General features: G+C 40.1%; 1 protein-coding gene across 1 annotated transcript; it reads left to right on the forward strand.

Moving 5' to 3' along the window:
* The first annotated feature begins 1,292 nt into the window (after positions 1 to 1,292).
* On the forward strand, positions 1,293 to 17,703 carry mapk1 (mitogen-activated protein kinase 1). Its single transcript, XM_058070228.2, has 9 exons — positions 1,293 to 1,763; positions 8,750 to 8,932; positions 10,024 to 10,213; positions 10,307 to 10,423; positions 12,469 to 12,583; positions 12,699 to 12,830; positions 13,671 to 13,780; positions 13,868 to 13,996; positions 15,207 to 17,703. The coding sequence occupies exons 1-8, from the start codon at positions 1,618 to 1,620 to the stop codon at positions 13,982 to 13,984; spliced, it is 1,110 nt and encodes a 369-aa protein (XP_057926211.2). The 5' UTR covers positions 1,293 to 1,617; the 3' UTR covers positions 13,985 to 13,996; positions 15,207 to 17,703.
* The last annotated feature ends 4,723 nt before the right edge of the window (positions 17,704 to 22,426 follow it).

Below are 22,426 nucleotides of genomic sequence, written 5' to 3' on the forward strand. Positions count from 1 at the left end.
AGTGCAAAATTTCAAACCGTTTCACTTTTGTGGCTCAAGGGCAATTGTGGTGCCTTCGAGGACCGGCAGACCGAGTTTGAAATCTTACCAGCAACCATGGTGCTTTCAAGGACTAGTTAAAAAATGTGAAATGTCGATGCCAGTGTAAAGTCACAGCAATTGTGGTGCGTTCGATGACCAGCAAACAAGGTAAAAAATCTCAATGAGCAACTGGTGTGTTCGAGGACTGGAAAACGGTACAAAATTTCAACTCAAAGCAGTCATGGTGCATTCGAGAACAGGTGCTTTCATGGATGGACAAAAAGTGCGAAATCTGAACACCGGTATTAAATTTCACTTTAGTGCCTCTGAGCAAATGGTGCATTCAAGGCCTGGTAAGTAAAGTGCAAAATCTCGATGCCTGGAACTGTGGTGCTTTTGAGAACTGACAAATAAAGTGCAAAATCACAACCCCAATATTAAGTTTCACATTTGCATCTCACAGCAATTGTGGTGCATTCAAGGACCAGCAGAAAAAGTGTGAAATCTCGACGGCAGTATTAAGGTTTACTTTTGTGCCTCACAACAATTGTGGTGCATTCAAGGACCGGGGGACTAGTAAAAAGTGAGAAATATCGATGCCAGTATTAAGTCACAGCAATTGTGGTGCATTCAATGACCAGCAAACAAGGTAAAAAATCTCGACGAGCAACTGGTGCATTCAAGGACCAGCAGACTAAGTGCGAAATCTCGACGGCAGTATTAAGGTTTACTTTTGTGCCTCACAACAATTGTGGTGCATTCAAGGACCGGGGGAACTATTGCGAAATATCGACACCAGCAACCGTGGTGCGTTCAAGGACTAGTAAAAAGTATTGATGTCGATGCCAGTATTAAGTCACAGCAATTGTGGTGCGTTCGATGACCAGCAGACAAAGTGCGAAATCTCAACGGCAGCATTAAGGTTTACCTTTGTGCCTCACAACAATTGTGGTGCGTTCAAGGACCGGGGGACAAAGTGGGAAATATCGACAACAGCAACCGTGGTGCTTTCAAAGGATCGGCAAAAAAATGCGAAATCGCGACTCTCAGGTCCACTTTGACAGCACACATTGTGGTGTGTTCCAGGACCGGCACGCAAAGTGCGAAATCTCAACGCTTGGTGAACAAAAACACAATGAGTGAACCGTAAAAACATAAACATGCAAAAAACCTTCACAAACGTAACATGTTTAATTTCATATGCAATACGTTACGGGGCCGGAATGCAAACGGAACCAAAAGGGAAATATTCAAAGGGTGTGTGCCCTCCCGCCCCCCATGACGCCGGATGCGGCCATGTTGGCGATCCCCAATAAAAGTCATCTAAAAAGCGAGCGGCGAGGAGGCGGAAGAAGGTGAAAGTCCTCCCGGGCGACCAGAAGCGACGGAGGTGAAAAAGAGGAAGGGGAAAATGAAGGAGTGGATCACATGACCGGCTTATTTCCTGCTGCACCAACTTGAGCCGCCTGGCCGCCTCAGAGCAGCTCCTCCTCGGACTCGCTCCCACCGCAGGCCTCCTCCTTCGACGTCCCAGCCGTCGCCGCCGACGGACTCGACTCAAAAGTCGCCCATTTTCCTGCCTTCCCACTGCTCATCATGGCTACGGCGGCGGTGTGCGCCCCGGCCGGCAGCGGCCCCAGCCCCGGCCCGGGAACCGAGCTGGTCCGCGGGCAGGCGTTCGACGTCGGGCCTCGCTACAGCAACCTGTCGTACATCGGCGAAGGAGCCTACGGGATGGTGTGGTGAGTGACGCCGCCCGCCGCGCACCCCGCGGCCGCCTGACGCGAGCCCGAGAGCCGCCGAACACACCTCCTGCTAGCTGCTAGCTTAGCCGCACGGCTAACTACCGCTTGCTTTGCTAGTCGCCTCATGAACCGCCCAACTTATCGACTTTATTGGAGTGAAATGACGCCAGTTTGCTGATATTTTGTCTTTATTTACACTCGGCTAATGTACATCAGAAATGACATCACGCAGCGCGTCTGATTCTTTCGTGCTTCTGTGAGCGTTGCGCCCGTTTGACACGCAGCCAGGCCGGGTGTGAAGCAACACTTCGGTCTGCCCGAAGCGGACCCGCAGACTTCAACACTCCCAGCGAGGTGGAAGCGATGGAGGCTGTGTTTGCTTTACCGAACTCCCCTGTTGACGTCCAAGTCATCGAGGTGGAGGATGACGGCGCCAACCCAATTATTTGTCACCGGAAGTCGTGGAAATAGATGGCATGTCTCTGGTTAATGTCACAATTCTTGCAAACGAGGATGGGGGGTGCACTGCAGGACCTGCTGCTCCTGGAGTGTTACAGCAATCGTGGTGCGTTCGAGGACCGGCGAACAGAGTGTGAAATCTCGACGTCAGTATTGAGTGTTTCAAGGACAGAAAAACAAAGTGCAAGATCGTTTTCACGTTTGCATCTCATAGCAACTGTGGTGCGTTCAATGGCCGGAGAATCAGATGCTAACCAGTATTAACGTTCACTTTAGAGCTCACCAAAATTGTGGTGCGTTCAAGGACCGGCGAACCGAGTGTGAAATCTCTATGTCAGTATTGAGTGTTTCACTTTTGCGTCTCTCAGCAGTTATGGTGCATTCAAGGACAGAAAAACAATGTGCAAAAGCGTTTTCACGTTTGCGTCTCATAGCAACTGTGGTGCGTTCAAGGGCCGGAGAATCAGGTGCTAAATCTTGACACCAGTATTAACGTTCACTTTAGATCTCACCAAAATTGTGGTGCGTTCAAGGACAGGGAAATAAAGTGCAAAGTCTCTTCATTATTTCGTCTCATAGCAACTGTGGTGCGTTCGAGGACCGGCGAACCTAGTGTGAAATCTCAGTGTTAGTATTGAGTGTTTCACTTTTGCGTCTCTCAGCAGTTATGGTGCATTCATGGACAGAAAAGCAAAGTTCAAAATCCTTTCCCCCTTTGCCTCTCATAGCAACTGTGGTGCGTTCAGGGGCCGGAGAGACACCAGTATTAACGGTCACTTTAGCGTCTCATCAAAATTGTGGTGCGTTCAAGGACAGGGAAACAAAGTGCAACGTCTCTCTTCATTGTTTAGTCTCATAGCAACTGTGATGCGTTCAAGGAATGCTAAACCAAGAATGAAATTTCTACATCAGTATTAAGTTTCATTTTTCTTTTTCGGCTCATAGCAACTGTGGTGCGTTCGAGGACCGGCGAACTGAGTGCAAAATCTCGACCTCAGTACTGAGGAAAACCAAGCGCAAAATCACTTTCACTTTTGTGTGGCATTACAAATGTGGTGCGTTCAAGGACCAACGAACCAAATGTGAAATCTAATTGTTCGTATTAGCCTCCACTTTTGCGTCTCTCAGCGTTGGGTGCGTTCAAGGACAGGGAAATCTGGACACCCGTCTTAACTTTCACATGTGCATATCACCGAAATTGTGGTGCATTCAAGGACAGGGAAAGCAAGTGCCAAATCTCTTTTCACTTGTGCGTCTCATCTCACCAGTGGTGCATTCAAGGACTGGCGAACCGAGTGTGAAATCTCGACGCCTGCATCAAGTGTTGGACTTGAGCGTTTCACAGCAGTTATGGTGTGTTTATACATTTAGTGTGAGCTGGTTTATTCTGTGGCGGTCTGAAATGTGACTGTGGCGGGACACGCATGAACGGCGGCGAAAGGCGTTCACGCGTCGTCTGCTCGCGTTGCCTCGGCGTATTTCGCGAGCGCGCGTATTAGCGAGCGTCTTCTGTGCGCGCTTCCACCCAAGATCCTTGACCCGTCGGATTCCTGGGCGCCGCGCGTCACCGCCCTCTCGAAATGCCATTGTGGCGCCCGCGTCTCCACGGCAACCCCGCTGTTCCGTGACGTCAGCTCAGCGGCGGCGGATTGGCGACGAGGCCGGTTGGCTGGGGGAACATCAGATGTTCCCAGGCGGCGATAGTTCCCAACTTTATTGGTTGGTACGAATAAATACGAAACAAAGCAAAGGGCGGGCTCCGTGATGGCTTTTGTGATGACGTTGTCACGGCAACGAGGCAGTTGCATAACACGGCGGATGCGGCGTGAAGTCTTGTGTTCTCCGTCTCCGTGGCAACGCAACATGCATCCCTTCCTCCTCGCTTTGCCAGCGAGCGCAGGACACGGTCGTTCTGGCGCTGCCTCGAAGGCTGTCGGCTGTGATTGACAGATGACAGATATATGATGAGATGGGAGGTCTCTCTCTTTGGCAGCCAAGATGGCCGCTCCAAACGTTTCCACTATCAGGGCCACATCGGGAATATGGATCATTTTTTCATTAAAAAAAAATATCATTTTATTCATAATTAAAAAAATTATATTATGACCTTATTCCATAATAATAATAAAATAATAATAAAAATGAATAAAATAAAGGCAAAATAAATAATAATTTAATTATACACATAATATAAAAAATAGATATAATATAATATATATAATAATACAAATAAATAAATTCAAATAAAATATAAATTAATAAAATAAAGTACAAATAAGTAAAACAAATAAAATGTAATAAAATAAAGTAAAATAAATACAAATAATACAAATAAAATAAAAATTAATAAAATAAACTAAAAATAAATATATACAAATAAATAAAATAAACATTTATAAAATAAAGTTTAAAAAAACTGAAATTATATTAGGAAAGCAGGAAGTGAACAAATGTAACAGTTACTGATAGTAAAAGTACCAAACAGAGGGGTAGGATTTAATAAGCGCCCCCAAACCAGTTGAGCCTGAAATAATGACGCTAGCTGCTAATTAGTCCAATTACGTGTCAATTGCTTTAGCGCCTAAGTGCAGACTTGCACATGCCGCCATCATGACGGATGCTGCCACGTGCGACGCTGGCATTGTCACGCCATGTACCTAGCTCCCCAAGCTCGGGGTGGGAAACGTGGCTCAGGTTGGCGACGTAGCCGTCAGAAACGCCGGCCCTGATGCAGTGTGGCGTGCCGTCAGAACCAGCACGTAGAAGAAGACTGCAGCCCGCCAGAGACTACAAAGAAGGGAGGGAACGATGAAAATCCAAATAAGGAAGCGAGGAAGCTCTACACAAATAACTTAACAAGACACTGACATGATCATTGATTGATTGACAGCCTGTTTTTTTTCTTGCCGGTGTCACTTCCAACAAACGTATCATCGCTTTTTTTAGTCATGGTAAATGGTCTGCATTTGTATAGCGCTTTTATCCAAAGCTAAAAACCTCTTCACCACCTTCTAAATCTTCTTTTTTACATTAGAGCCCTCCAGACATGAGATAACACCCCTATAGTCATATTTACATGTTTATTACCCAATATAGTAGACATGATAAGAGAAAATAGGACATAAAAAACCTGTTTACAACCTTCTAAATACAGCTTCTAACATGATTAGAGCCCTCTAGACATGAAATAACACCCCTATAGTCATATTTACATGTTTATTACCCAATATAGTAGACATAATAAGAGAAAATAAGACATAAAAACCGGTTTACAACCTTCTAAATACAACTTCTAACATGATTAGAGCCCTCTAGACATGAAATAACACCCCTATAGTCACATTTACAATAATAATAGACATAATAAAAGAAAATAAGACATAGAAAACCTTTTTACGACCTTGCAAAATGTTTTTTTTGAGCATTAGAGTACTCTAGATTTGAAGTAACACCCCTATATTCACCTTTATACTTCCATCACCCAATATGATAGACATAGTAAAATAAAATAAGACATAGAAAACCTGTTTACAACCTTCTAAATATGTTTATCGTTTCTAGAGCCCTCCAGCCATGAAATAACACCCCTATAGTCACCTTTACATGCGTATTACCCGATATAGTCGACATAATGAAAGAAAATAAGATGTATAAAACCTGTTTACAACCTTCTAAATACAGCTTCTAACATGATTAGAGCCCTCTAGACATGAAATAACACCCCTATAGTCACATTTACAATAATAATAGACATAATAAAAGAGAATAAGACATAGAAAACCTTTTTACGACCTTGCAAAATGTTTTTTTTTTTGAGCATTAGAGTACTCTGCACATGAATAACACCCCTATAGTCACATATACATGCTTATTACCCAATATGGTAGACATAATAAAAAAAATAAGACGTAGAACACTTGTTTACAACCTTGTAAATATAGCTTCTAACATGATTAGAGCCCTCTAGACATGAGATAACACCCCTATAGTCACATATACATGCTTATTAGCCAATATAGTAGCCATGATAAAAGAAAATGGCGTCGGTCCATGTCCAGGAGGCGTTGCGTTGGAGTGCTGCGTGGACAACAGGCGCACACAGAAGGCTTCCTCCCACGCACGCACACGCATTCCTGGCTCTGAAGTGGAAAGGAAGGTCACTCGCATTTCCCTGGCAGAAGGCTGGCACGCTGGTGTTTACATTTCAGTCCCCGCATCCCGTCGCTATGGCAACCAGTCTTCTTATTTTGTCACAGCGTGGGTGTTTTTCCTTTTTTTTTTTTGCCGTTTGTAACGTGCAGGAGGAAATCGGGGGGGGGGGGGGGGGTAGCAGTAGTAGTATTTTCCCCTCATATGAGTGTTGACATATTGCTGCTACCTGCAAGGCTTAGGGACTTTGAGGTTAGTCTTATTGTTGTTGACCAAGATTTCAAGGCAATTTAACGCAATTGGTGATGATGCAACTGTGGGCGGAGTCTCATGGCTCAGTGTTTGTATGCGGACGGACGGGTACAGCAGGGCTTCTTGCTTCGTGTCATAAAAGTGCAGCAGGCCCGTTGCTGATACGGTAACACAGGAAGTTACCCTGATGCAGCCTACACTTTGGTATTCCTGACACTAAATAACACAAATACTACTAAATACTCAAATACTACTGTCTACTAGCCTATAGTCACCTTTACACTCCTTTTACTTAATATAGTACACATAATAAGACACCAAGACATAGAAAACATGTTTATGACCTTCTAAACACGCTATTGTAATAGTATTAGAGACCTCTAGACATGAAATAACACCCCTATAGTCACCTTTACACTCCTATTACCCAATACAGTAGACATAATAAGAGAAAATTGGACATATAATATATAGAAAGCCTGTTTACAACCTTCTAAATATGGTTTTAAACAATATTAGAGCTCTCTAGACATGAAATAACACCCCTATAGTCACATTTACACTCCTTTTACTTAATATAGTAGAGAAAATAAGAGAAAATAAGACATCAAGACATAGAAAACATGTTTATGGCCTTCTAAATACGCTTTTGTAATATTATTAGAGACCTCTAGACATGAAATAGCACCCCTATAGTCACCTTTACACTCCTTTTACTTAATATAGTAGACATAATAAGATATAAGATCTAGAAAGCCTGTTTACAACCTTTTTAAATATGGTTTTAAACAATATTAGAGCTCTCTAGACATGAAATAACACCCCTATAGTCACATTTACACTTCTTTTACTTAATATAGTAGAGAAAATAAGACATCAAGACATAGAAAAATGTTTATGACCTTCTAAACACGCTATTGTAATAGTATTAGAGACCTCTAGACATGAAATAACACCCCTATAGTCATCTTTACACTCCTATTACCCAACACAGTAGACATAATAAGAGAAAATTGGACATATAAGATATAGAACGCCTGTTTACAACCTTCTAAATATGGTTTTAAACAATATTAGAGCTCTCTAGACATGAAATAACACCCCTATAGTCACATTTACACTCCTTTTACTTAATTTAGTAGAGAAAATAAGAGAAAATAAGACATCAAGACATAGAAAACATGTTTATGGCCTTCTAAATACGCTTTTGTAATATTATTAGAGACCTCTAGACATGAAATAGCACCCCTATAGTCACCTTTACACTCCTTTTACTTAATATAGTAGACATAATAAGATATAAGATCTAGAAAGCCTGTTTGCAACCTTTTTAAATATGGTTTTAAACAATATTAGAGCTCTCTAGACATGAAATAACACCCCTATAGTCACATTTACACTTCTTTTACTTAATATAGTAGAGAAAATAAGACATCAAGACATAGAAAAATGTTTATGACCTTCTAAACACGCTATTGTAACAGTATTAGAGACCTCTAGACATGAAATAACACCCCTATAGTCACCTTTACACTCCTATTACCCAATACAGTAGACATAATAAGAGAAAATTGGACATATAAGATATAGAACGCCTGTTTACAACCTTCTAAATATGGTTTTAAACAATATTAGAGCTCTCTAGACATGAAATAACACCCCTATAGTCACATTTACACTCCTTTTACTTAATATAGTAGAGAAAATTAGACATCAAGACATAGAAAACATGTTTATGGCCTTCTAAATACGCTTTTGTAATATTATTAGAGACCTCTAGACATGAAATAGCACCCCTATAGTCACCTTTACACTCCTTTTACTTAATATAGTAGAGAAAATAAGACATCAAGACGTAGAAAACATGTTCATGGCCTTCTAAACACGCTATTGTAATAGTATTAGAGACCTCTAGACATGAAATAACACCCCTATAGTCACCTTTACACTTCTTTTACTTAATATGGTAGAAATAATAAGAGATAAGATATAGAAAGCCTGTTTACAACCTTTTAATTATGTTTTTTATCAATATGAGAGCCCTGTAGACGTGACATAACACCCCTATAGTCACTTTGACACGCCCTCCTAAAGATGTTTTTTCCATGTCGCGTGTGCCCCAGCTCGGCGTACGACCGGGACAACAAGATCCGCGTGGCCATCAAGAAGATCAGCCCGTTCGAGCACCAGACGTACTGCCAGCGTACGCTGAGAGAGATCAAGATCCTGCTGCGCTTCAAACACGAGAACATCATCGGCATCAACGACATCATCCGCACGCCCACCATCGACCAGATGAAGGACGTGTATCCTTGTGGGCGTGGCTTACCGCAACGTTTGCCGTCAAGGTGTTTCCGGTCTACATCATCCGACTCCCTACTTACATTTATTATTTCATATTATTATTTTTAAAATCTTTATTTTTCTAATATTTTTACTTGACGCTTAAAATTGCTGCTTTTTTTCCTCCATTTTTTCTTCATTTTTTTGTTTTGTTTTTTATTTAATTTAAATTCATTTTTTTTCTCCTGATTTATGACTTAATTCTCATAAAAATATTATTTTTTCTTATGACAAGTTTATGCTAATTTTTTCTCGTCAAATTACTATTTTTTTCTTTTTCCCATTTTTGCTTTTTTCTTAAATATATTTAAAATTTTTATGATTGGTTTAATGTAGTCTAATGGATTTATCTATTCTACTTACATTTGTAGTTTTCCCTTTTGATATTATGACTTTATTCTCCTCATATTTAATACTTTTTTTTCTCCTAAAATTACTGCAATTTTTCTGTAATAATTTAAGTTTTCGGTATTTATTGACCTTTTTTATTCTTATTTTTAAGCGATATTTCAACTTTCATTTAAATGAATAACCTTTTTCATGCCGTTTATTTATTATTGAACTTTAATGCCATTTGTTTTTGTATATTCATAATATATTTATATTATCAATATCTGACTTTATGATCTTTTTTTTCCATTTTTTTTTAGGATTTATTTATTTTTTATATAATTTCAGTCATTTTTAAAAACTCATTAAAAACTCTTTTTTCCTCCTAATATTATGACATTATGATCAAATTTTTTTAATGTTATTGTTAGTTTTTGTCCCCCATTTTTGCTTTTTAAAAAAAAATGATTTATGACACTTTTGTGTCACAAATAATTTTTTTGTCTTGTAAAATTTCAACTTTTTTTTTTTTTTTTTTACCGATTATTAAAAACTGTATCGAGCTAATTGTACTTTTGGAGCATGCTCAGTGGCCCCAGTGGAGGCGGAGCTTGGCGCTCACCCGTCACTCCATGTTTATCATGAGCAAGATGGCCGCTGGCCGGACTAAAAGTGCTAAAAATGCTAAAAGTGCATGAAAGTTCTTTGACGGGGTCCCGTGCAGCTACATAGTCCAGGACCTGATGGAGACGGACCTCTACAAGCTCCTGAAGACCCAGCACTTGAGCAACGACCACATCTGCTACTTCCTGTACCAGATCCTCCGAGGCCTCAAGTACATCCACTCCGCCAACGTGCTGCACCGCGACCTCAAGCCCTCCAACCTCCTGCTCAACACCACCTGCGATCTCAAGGTAGCCCCCTCCCGGGGCCCCCTCACGGGGCCCCCTGACAGGGCCCCCTGTCGCTCCGTCCGGTTTTCACCGCCGCGTGTCTCTTGTCCTCAGATCTGCGACTTCGGTCTGGCCCGCGTGGCCGACCCGGACCACGACCACACCGGGTTCCTCACGGAGTACGTGGCCACCCGCTGGTACCGGGCCCCCGAGATCATGCTCAACTCCAAGGTCGGCTTCGCCTCTCCTTCCTGTATTTTATTATTTTATTCCCATAATATTTACACTTTATTCCCACAATATTTACACTTTATTGTCATAATATTTACACTTTATTCTCACAATATTTACACTTTATTCCTGTAATATTTACACTTTATTCTCACAATATTTACACTTTATTCCCATAATATTTACACTTTATTGTCATAATATTTATACTTTATTGTCATAATATTTACACTTTATTCTCACAATATTTACACTTTATTCCTGTAATATTTACACTTTATTCTCACAATATTTACACTTTATTGTCATAATATTTACACTTTATTGTCATAATATTTACACTTTATTGTCATAATATTTACACTTTATTCTCACAATATTTACACTTTATTGTCATAATATTTACACTTTATTCTCACAATATTTACACTTTATTGTCATAATATTTACACTTTATTCTCACAATATTTACACTTTATTGTCACAATATTTACACTTTATTGTCATAATATTTACACTTTATTGTCATAATATTTACACTTTATTCCCATAATATTTACACTTTATTCCCATAATATTTACACTTTATTGTCATAATATTTACACTTTATTGTCATAATATTTACACTTTATTGTCATAATATTTGCACTTTATTCCTGTAATATTTGCACTTTATTGTCATAATATTTGCACTTTATTCTCACAATATTTACACTTTATTGTCATAATATTTACACTTTATTCTCACAATATTTACACTTTATTCTCATAATATTTACACTTTATTCTCACAATATTTACACTTTATTCTCACAATATTTACACTTTATTCCTGTAATATTTGCACTTTATTCTCACAATATTTACACTTTATTGTCGCAATATTTACACTTTATTGTCATAATATTTACACTTTATTGTCACAATATTTACACTTTATTCTCACAATATTTACACTTTATTCCTGTAATATTTACACTTTATTCCTGTAAAATTTTCAGTTTATTCCTGTAATATTTACACTTTATTGTCATAATATTTACACTTTATTGTCATAATATTTACACTTTATTCTCATAATATTTATACTTTATTCCTGTAATATTTGCACTTTATTCCCGTAATATTTACACTTTATTCTCATAATATTTACGCTTTATTCCTGTAATATTTGCACTTTATTCTCACAATATTTACACTTTATTCCTGTAATATTTGCACTTTATTCTCACAATATTTACACTTTATTCCTGTAATATTTGCACTTTATTCCTGTAATATTTGCACTTTATTCCTGTAATATTTGCACTTTATTCCTGTAATATTTGCACTTTATTCCTGTAATATTTGCACTTTATTCCTGTAATATTTGCACTTTATTCTCACAATATTTACACTTTATTCCTGTAATATTTGCACTTTATTCCTGTAATATTTGCACTTTATTCCTGTAATATTTGCACTTTATTCCTGTAATATTTGCACTTTATTCCTGTAATATTTGCACTTTATTCCTGTAATATTTGCACTTTATTCTCACAATATTTACACTTTATTCCTGTAATATTTGCACTTTATTCCTGTAATATTTGCACTTTATTCCTGTAATATTTGCACTTTATTCCCACAATATTTACACTTTATTCCTGTAATATTTGCACTTTATTCCTGTAATATTTGCACTTTATTCCTGTAATATTTGCACTTTATTCCTGTAATATTTACACTTTATTCCTGTAATATTTGCACTTTATTCCTGTAATATTTGCACTTTATTCCTGTAATATTTGCACTTTATTCCTGTAATATTTGCACTTTATTCCCGTAATATTTGCACTTTATTCCCGTAATATTTACACTTTATTCCCATAATATTTGCACTTTATTCTCACACTTCCAGCATTTTTTTAAAATTTCTGCCACAATTTCAACTTCTTGGAATTCTGACTTTATTCCCATTGGACTTGACTTGAGCGTCCTTGTTGAAGGAAGTTAGACCCCCGTAGCAGCAGACTGAGTAAGGTTGGTGTGGGTGGTCTTTCAGGGCTACACCAAGTCCATAGACATCTGGTCGGTGGGCTGCATCCTGGCCGAGATGCTGTCCAACAGGCCCATCTTTCCCGGGAAGCACTACTTGGATCAGCTCAACCACATCCTGGGTGAGACGCCTTTTGGTCCTCGCACACACACACACACACACAGCCGGGGCTCGAGGAGACGCACGTGAGCGTCCCAAACCCCGCTTAAGCCCGCTTAAGTATCTTTGCTCCTCAGGGATCCTGGGTTCCCCGTCTCAGGAGGACCTGAACTGCATCATCAACATCAAGGCCAGGAACTACCTGCTGTCACTTCCTCTGCGCTGCAAAGTGCCCTGGAACCGCCTCTTCCCCAACGCCGACGTCAAAGGTCAGTAGCCCCTCCTCATCATCCTCCTCCTCATCATCATCATCATCCCTCTGATGCGATGGTGACTATTAATCAGAGCCCCATGAAGTCAATATGAAAGAATCTAAGGCTTTGTTTTGGCGCCCTCTAGTGGACGCTCCTCGCTATGGTCGTCTCAACATTACGGCTATTTCAGCTTTTAACTTACATCTTTTAAATTACCTCTTTTTTTTAGGTTTCTCTTAAAATTACAACTTTTTTTTTAATCATATTTTTCTTTAATATGCATTTTTTTCTGAACCGTTTGACATTATTCTTGTTGAGTTTATTTATTTATTGTAAACATAATATTAAAATTTTATTCCCCCCCAAATTCTGACTATATTATCTTTTGTGTCTCATAATATTACAACTTATTGAACTTGAGAACATTTTTTCTTTAATATTTAAATCGCACACTACTGAAATATTACTTTTCCTGATTGTTTATTCATTGAAAAATGCACAAAAATTCCTCATATGTTGTATACTTTTTCCTCAATATTTTGACTTTATTGTTGTGAAATTGCAGTTTTTGCCATTTCTGACGCTTTTTATTTAATAATTTTCTTCATTCTGAAATGTTTGCAATATTAAAATTATTTTCCAAGCCTCATTTCCCCCCCAAAAATCCAACATTTTTATATTTGAATTTATGTCAGTTTATTCTCAGAAAAATGCAATATTTTTTTCTCATGGATGAAAAATAGATTTTTTTTATGCCACTGAAATGGTATTATTTATTGATTATTTATTGACAGGAAGTGAAGAAATTGTTCCAGCTGAATTCTTATATAATTTTTTTTTTTTTTTTGGTGGCAGCTTTGGACCTGCTGGACAAGATGTTGACCTTTAACCCCCACAAAAGGATCGAGGTGGAGGAGGCCCTGGCCCACCCGTACCTGGAGCAGTACTACGACCCCACGGACGAGGTGAAGGACGGCCGGCCGACGGCGGCGTCTCCTCTCCGTTCTTCCCGTCTTCCCTTGTTTTTTCTCTAATTTTCCGTCTGCGTGCAGCCGGTCGCCGAAGCGCCCTTCAAGTTCGACATGGAGCTGGACGACCTGCCCAAGGAGACGCTGAAGGAGCTCATCTTTGAAGAGACGGCGCGTTTCCAGCCCGGCTTCAGATCCTAACGTCTCACGCAGGTCGGTCCCGCCGGGATGAGCCTCCCTTCCTTCTTTTTTTCCTTCCTTCTTTCCTTCCTTCTTTCATCCACGTACCGGTAGTTGGCTCCGAAGCCTGCCGTTCACAAAAAACATGCAGAGTGAGATCTCATGTGATGTTTTTTTTTGGCCCACGCGAAAATGTTAACAAAATAGTTAACATACAAATTGTCATTTTCTGAGAATAAAGGCAAAATATCAAAAGGAAAAAGTCATATTCTAACACACAAAAAATGTCATTTTATGAGAATAAAGTCAAAATATTAAAAGGAAAAAAGTCACATTGTAACAAAAAAATGGTACATTCAAACTAGAAAAAAGATGTACTTTTATGAAAATAAAGTCAAAATATTAGGAGGTTAAAAAAAGTCACATAACAAGGAAAAAAGCTGCAATTTTACGAGAATAAAGTCAAAATATTTGGAGAAAAAAAAGTCACATTCTAACAAGAAAAAAAGGTGTAATTTTATGAGGAAAAAAAATCAAAATATCTGGACAAAAAAGTCACGTTCAAATGTTTTAAAAGGCTGTAATTTTATGAGAATAAAGTCAAAATATTAGGAGAAAAAGTCACATTCTAACAAGGAAAAAAAAGCTACAATTTTATGAAAATAAAGTCAAAATATTAGGAGGGGAAAAAAAAGTCAGACAAGGAAAAAAAGCTGTAATTTTATGAGAGAAAAATCCAAATATCTGGACAAAAAAGTCACATTCAAATGTTTAAAAAGCTGTAATTTTATGAGAATAAAGTCAAAATATTTGGAGAAAAAAAACTCACATTCCAACAAGAAAAAAAGCTGCACTTTTATGAAAATAAAGTCAAAATATTAGGAGGTTCAAAAAAGTCACATAAGGAAAAAAGCTGCAATTTTACGAGAATAAAGTCAAAATATTTGAAAAAAAAAAAGTTACATTCTAACAAGGAAAAAAGCTGCACTGTTATGAAAATAAAGTCAAAATATTAGGAGGGAAAAAAATCACACAAGGAAAAAAAGCTGCAATTTTATGAGAATAAAGTCAAAATATTTGGAGAAAAAAAGTCACATTCAACAATAAACACTGCTAGCATAGCATAGCATAGCATAGCACGCCCCCCAGGGGGTATGCAGTGTAGCGCATGCATGGCGCCCCCTAGTGGTGGCGACTGAGGATAAAGTCCACGGTGTAACGTTGTGCCAACTTCTTCCTCCAGATGATTCTGCGGAACCGGCCGCCACGCCACCAAACCCCGCCCCCTCCCTCGCCGAACCCTTGCCCCGCCTCCACACTGTTGCTCTTTTATTTCCTCCTCTCTCTCTTTTACTGCCATCACGTCCACTTTGCTCAGGAACGGCGTCAGGAAGCAATCAGCCTGGGGTGGGGTCCGGGGGCGGGGGCGGGGGGTTTATTGTGGGATGCCACGTGTGTCAGAGGAAGGCGCTCGGCCGATCGGCCCCTTTTTTTTCTTTTTTCCGGCAGGCCCCCCCTCCCCTGCATGAATCGTCCACTTCTTCAACTGTTTTTGTCGTCTTGAGACGAGGACACGCCCCCCCCCCCCCCCCCCGCACCCCCCCACCAACCCCCCCAAGCGGTGATTTATGCAAACTTGGTCATCCACTAAGCCATGGCCCCCACGTACACGAGTGGACGACGTCGGGAGGGGAGACGCAGACATGAAGACGAGCGTGTCCTCTGCATGACTGTTAGCAGCTTTGTAAACAAAGACCACCATGCTAAGTGCCACGCGGGCTAAGCTAGGCTAGGCTAAGCTAAGCTAAGCTAAGCTAAGCTAAGCCGGGCCTTTCCCCGTCCTCCTTTGTTGGCTTTCTTATTAGCGTCCATCGGTGCAAGTCCAAGTACAATTTTTTTTTTAATTAGTTTATCCTGTGGGCGGAGCTTACCTCTGTGGGCGGAGCCACTTCACAGAACGCCCTACTTGAAATGAGCCGCCCGTTTACTCGATTAAAGATTGGGAGCGGCCATCTTGAAGCAGGGGGTGTCCAAATATAAACCTGACACAAATTAGCTTAGCATGCTTTGACCTTTTAGTGACCGCAATCTACGTGGGGGGGTCGTGGGGGGGGGGGCAGCTTCTATCGTAGTATCATTTCACAAGGGAACCTCAACAGGAAAAGAATAATATGAGGAAAAATATTTATTTATATTTCATTTCTTGGGGAAAAAAATGCTAATATTTTTGGAATAAAGTCCAAATATTATGAGGATAATTGAAAATGTGCGGAAAATTCAAAAGAAAACCGCAAAATATTTTCAGGAATAACTGCATATTATTAGGATGAAAATAACAACATATAAATATTATCTGTTTTTTTTTTTTTTAAATAGAAAATGAGAAACTAAGTTGTCATTTTGGGAAAATAATAAATATGAAGAACAGCTGCCATTTTTTTAATGAAGTCCAAATATTAAGTGAAAAAAATATTCCCATGAAAAATATAAATTTATGAGAATAAACTTGATTTTTATGTCTTAATTTTATGATAAACAAAACATAGTTTGAGATAATAAAATGATAATATTATTGGAATAAAGTCACATGACAAGAAGGACATTTACATGAAGTAGTTGGGGGGGGTATGAAGGGAAATATTATGAAGAAAAAAAATAAAAATTATAATAATAACAATCATCATTTTGGCAGCATGGAGTTTTTAATTAAAATAATTTCAAAAAACTAATTAATAAAAAATAACATTTTAATTAATTTATAATTAAAATATAATATATATTATTATATATAAAACTAAAAATAGTATAATTAATAAATTATTTTCAAATAATAAAAATTTTAAACAATTTTTGGAAAATGATGTTGGGGTAAAAAAAAAAGTCCTATTATAGGAATAAAGTCATAATATTCCCGGAAATGGGATGGTTTGGGAAAAGGGTTAAAAATGTGAAGAAATATGAATAATAATAATAATATTCAGCCCAGCTGAGATGCACTTTTGGGGAGCGTTTGGACACCCCCGACCCCCAGTCCCCCACCCCCCCTTTTGAAGGAACAGTGGGCCCCTTTCCAAATCATCACAGAAGAAGAACCAAGCACTTTTTATTTTCTTTCGTCAACCCGAGCAGAGGCGGGCGGCCTGTAGATACGGAGTTGACGTGGGGGCGGGGAGGGGGGCGGGAGGGAGGGGGGGTGTGGTTACGTGTTTCCGGGATAGTTTGGTGTGCGATGCGATGATGCGCTTCTGCTCAGTTGTTCGTGCGTCTTTTTTGTGCCTTCTTTGATATCCAAGATTCCGTGTGCAGCTTCTGCCGTGATGGCGGTTCGGCCTCTTACACGTCAACACAATCAGGCGGGGTCAGGGGTCAGGGGGGTACATTTGTCGCCAGCGCTGTGTTCATGATGAAAAAGTTCTATTTCCCCCCCCCCGTCCTGTTGTTTTTGGGATGTTTGTGTGTTTTGTTGTAAAAAAAAAAAAAATCCGAATGTTGTGTTTCTAAAAAAAAAAAAAAAAAGTTCCCGCTTGGCCGGCTTGTGTTTTAAAAGGTGCGTCCGCCTCAAAGATTCTTTCTTTTGCCGTCGTGTGAAGAAATCCACTTTTTGCTCTTATTGTCTTATTAAGACTGTTTTTAAAGACTCTTTGGTTCCAGCTGTGCCGACGTTTAAAAACAACAACAAATGTAAATGAAAAAAACATCTAAATTCCTAACAATCAGTATTGAACACCACCCACCCACCCGTCAATCAATCAATCAATAATTGCCAAATATGTTTCAATGACTCTAAATGTATTTAATTACAGCATTCTCAATAAAAATGTGTTTTACCCCAAAGTCCTGGTGGGAGGGAAAGCCTGCTTTTTCCACCTCATTTGTTTCACTTCACTCCATCACAGCTAGGCTACATAATATCAATAAAGCACTCAAAAGTCTCACTATAGGGGTGTTATTTCATGTCTACAGGGCTCTAATCATGTTAAAACGTATATTTAGAAGGTTGTAAACAGGTTTTCTATGTCATGTCTACTATATTAAGTAATAGTAGTCTAAAGGTGACTATAGGGGTGTTATTCCATGTCTAGAGGGCTCTAATCATGTTAGAAACATATTTAGAAGGTTGTAAACAGGTTTTCCACATCTCGTTTTCTCTTATGTCTACTATATCAAGTAGTGGGAGTGCAAAAGTCCCTATAGGGTTGTTATGTCATGTGTAGAGGGCTCTAATCATGTTAGAAACTTGAATTTAGAAGGCTGTGAACAGGTTTTCCACATCTCATTTTCTCTTATGTCTACTATATCAAGTAGTAGGAGTGCAAAAGTCACTATAGGGTTGTTATGCCATGTGTAGAGTGCTCTAATCATGTTAAAAAGTGAATTTAGAAGGTTGAAAACAGATTTTCCATGTCTTGTTTTTCTCTTATGTCTACTATATTAAGTAATAGGAGTGCAAAAGTCACTATAGGGTTGTTATTCCATGTCTAGAGGGCTATAATCATGTTAGAAACGTGAATTTAGAAGGTTGTAAACAGGTTTTCCATGTCTCGTTTTTCTCTTATGTCTACTACATTAAGTAATAGGAGTGCCAAAGTCACTATAGGGTTGTTATGTCATGTGTAGAGTGCTCTAATAATGTTAAAAAGTGAATTTAGAAGATTGTAAACAGGTTTTCCATGTCTCATTGTTTCTTATGCCTACTATATTAAGTAATAGTAGTCTAAAGGTGACTATAGGGGTGTTATTTCATGTCTTGAGGGCTCTAATCATGTTAAAAAGTGAATTTAGAAGGTTGTAAACAGGTTTTCCATGTCTCGTTTTTCTCTTATGTCTACTACATTAAGTAATAGGAGTGCAAAAGTCACTATAGGGTTGCTATATCATGTCTAGAAGGCTCTAATCATGTTAAAAAGTGTATTTAGAAGGCGGTAAGCGGGTTTCTATGTCTTATATACCTCATATATCGGGTAGCAGGAGTATAAGGTGACTATAGGGGTGTTACTCTACATCTAGAGGGCTCTAATAATGTTATAAAGCACATTTAGAAAGTAAACAGGTTTTCAATGCTGTAACTACCACAATATTCCATTTATATACAAGCACCCCTACTTATAATTATAATTCTACTCATTCACGTATCACAATCCGGTCTGGAAGTACTTACCCGCGATTGACGAGACTGTAGATGTATTTTTGATGTATTTACAGTATTGGTTTTCTGCCAGTTGCTCCGGGTGTGTAGCATTGTAGCCGGCAGGGGGCGCCATGATGCCATGGAATCAGCTATCGGCGTCACATTTATTCACGTCATTCACTCTTGTTGTCACCCGTGTCTAAATGTAGCTTTTCTAGTGTGACCTGTCGTCTTTAAACTCCGCTACATGTTTATTTGAAAGGATTTCAATGTGCTTTGGTATAGAAATGACCACCCGGGGATGGTGGTCCAAAATGTCTTTATTTCCAAGCGAACAAACCGAGAGTAAAAACACAAACGTCATTTCTGGAATCATATTTAATCATATATCAAATATATAAGCATATATTTGATCAGGAAGAGGTCAGGGCGGCGATTAAAACGGTGACGTCCTCGCTTGGCCGCGTTTGTTTACTTGCGAGTCGCCGCGCGTGCGCACTGGCCCCAGCTGGCGTTGTGCACGTGTCTGGGCTCGGCCGCGCGCACAGTCCAAAACAAGCTCCTCGCGGGAGCGCGGTCCACAGTCCGCACCTGGTTGGCTGCCCGCGCTTAGCCCCGCCTTACGGGGCGGCGGATTGGCTTGACTGAGATTGTGCCTGTCGCTGATTGGTCGCTATTTGTAGCAGCAGCTTAGTAGCCAGGCTACTGCTGCCTTCACACTCGTCGACAAAAGCTCGGAGATTGTTTGATTTTAGCCTCAGTTAGCACGCTAGCTGTTTTAGACTAGCACTAAACGAACACAACACGACTCTGTGACGCTTTCTCGAAGCCACAAAGACAATCATATTTTATACACGCGTTTGTTAAAACACGGGTAGCTCATGCTAGCCCCGGCTAAAGTTAGCCACCTAAACCAGATAGTTTAGTTGCTCGAACGATCAATGTTAGTTTTAAATATTCCAATTTACACTCAAGTCAAACTGTTCCTATTTGAAAACATTAAATTTCACCTAACAAGTCTTAAACTTCCACGTTGATTTGCGAGCTTCGCGAGCTCGTTTCTATATTTCCCACGGCACGTGAAGGCAGCAGAGGCACTAAGAAGAAAAGCTGCTTTATTTGCACTTTTCGCACAAGTTTTGCACCACAGCCTGCCCGCTTTTTGCAGCGCCATGTGCCTCGCCGCTCTTCGTGTCGACTACTGATCATCCACAGAGGGGCTCGGACGGTGCAGACGAGGCCGCCCGCCGACTGAGGCATCTCATGGCGCTCCTGTCCCGCCTGACGAGCCGCCCCACGCCCGCTGTCCTCTAACCGCATGGACACACGGACCCGCGGAGCTTCCCTGAGCACGACTCCGAGGACAGACGTCCCCCGTGGAGACTTTTTCATGGGCCTCCGGTTGACGTAGAGGGGCCGCTGCTGCCTGCATGGGACGGTGACCCGGCCTGCAAACCAGGGCGACGACAAGGACAGGTGTTGGGGTGAGTGACCCGCTGCCGGTCCTTGAACGTCTCACTTGGCGATGGGAACAATGTGTGCTTTGGCGTCTGTGGGTTGGAGATGCGCATTTAGACGTTGGAGTGTGACGTCTCGTCTTTAAGTGGTCGTGTCGCGGCACACCGGACGAGTTTGTTGTTGTTGTTGTTGTTGTTTATTTTTTTATGCAACATGGCGACACTGAAAGAACGTTTCGTGAGCTCGCTCGGCGGTGACGCGCGTACGTGCTCGTCACACGCAGAGCTGCTGCTGTTGTTTTCATTGAGGATAGCTGCATTCGAATGCGTGTGCGTGTGCGTGTTCGACCGGGTGGGTGCCATTGCATTAGTGACGTCATCGCTGTGAGATCAGCTGTTTTATTTCAATTCAATCAACCCGAACAGGCAAACATCTTTGTCCTGCTAAGACACTGATGGTTATTGATTGATGCCTTTCTAAAATTAGCTCCTCTGACTCTTTTAGCTTGTGTGTGTGTGTGTGTGTGTGTGTGTGTGTGTGTGTGTGTGTGTGCTGTGACTTTAAATTGACCTCGGCCATCTCCGTTCCGATGCCTCCTTAAATATGACAGCGTTATTAAAACAATAACATTCATCTTTCAAATCAAACCGCCAATGTGCACAAACACCAGCGGTCGACGTTTGGAAACCGTTCACGCGGAATCGGATTCTCGCTTGTATTTATTTACACATCCGGGGACTTGGCCGCTCAACGCTCCCCCGCCCCCCTCCTTCCTTCCTCGGTGCGTTCAAGTCACACGCGAAATGACGACTCCGTACGCGAACGTTGGCTATCATTTTTAGCCGCTCGGGAAATGTCCAATAAAGCATTATTTTGACCACAGTGGGCACATTAGCCACGCAAACGGATGTAGCATAACGCTAATTCTAGCACAGTAGCATTTTTAGACGTTTTTATAAGTACAAACCTATAGAAACACTTGTTAGCATAGTAGCATTTTTAGCCGTTTTCATCAGCGTTAATACTGACAGACACTGAGTGCTATCATGCTAGGTTTTGGACACTAACGTTAGCATTGTTTACATTTTTAGCTGTTTTCATCAGCGTTAATACTGGCAGACACTGAGTGCAACCATGCTAGGTTTTGCATGCTAACGTTAGCATTGTTTACATTTTTAGCCATTTTCATCAGGCTTAATATTGGCAGACACTGAGTGCTATCACGCTAGGTTTTGCATGCTAACGTTAGCATTGTTTACATTTTTAGCTGTTTTCATCAGCGTTAATATTGGCAGACACTGAGTGCTATCATGCTAGGTTTTGCATGCTAACGTTAACATTGTTTAAATTTTTAGCCGTTTCCATCAGCATTAATATTGGCAGACACTGAATGCTACCATGCTAGGTTTGGCATGCTAACATTAGCATTGTTTACATTATTAGCCACTTTCATCAGTGTTAATATTGGCAGACACTGAGTGCTGTCATGCTAGGTTTTGAATGCTAACACTTGCATTGTTTACATTTTTAGCTGTTTTCATCAGTGCTAATATTGACAGACACTGAGTGCTATCATGCTAGGTTTTGCACACTAACGTTAGCATTGTTTACATTTTTAGCCGTTTTCATCAGCGTTAATACTGGCAGACACTGAGTGCTACCATGCTAGGTTTGGCATGCTAACATTAGCATTGTTTACATTTTTAGCCGTTTTCATCAGTGTTAATATTGGCAGACACTGAGTGCTATCATGCTAGGTTTTGCACGCTAACGTTAGCATTGTTTACATTTTTAGACGTTTTCATCAGTGTTAATATTGGCAGACACTGAGCGCTATCATGCTAGGTTTTGCATGCTAACGTTAGCACTGTTTACAT

This window comes from Doryrhamphus excisus, linkage group LG3 (assembly GCF_037039965.1).
Source record: "Doryrhamphus excisus strain RoL-2023G ecotype Guam linkage group LG3, RoL_Dexc_Guam_v1.1, whole genome shotgun sequence".
Taxonomy (NCBI): Eukaryota; Metazoa; Chordata; class Actinopteri; order Syngnathiformes; family Syngnathidae; genus Doryrhamphus; species Doryrhamphus excisus.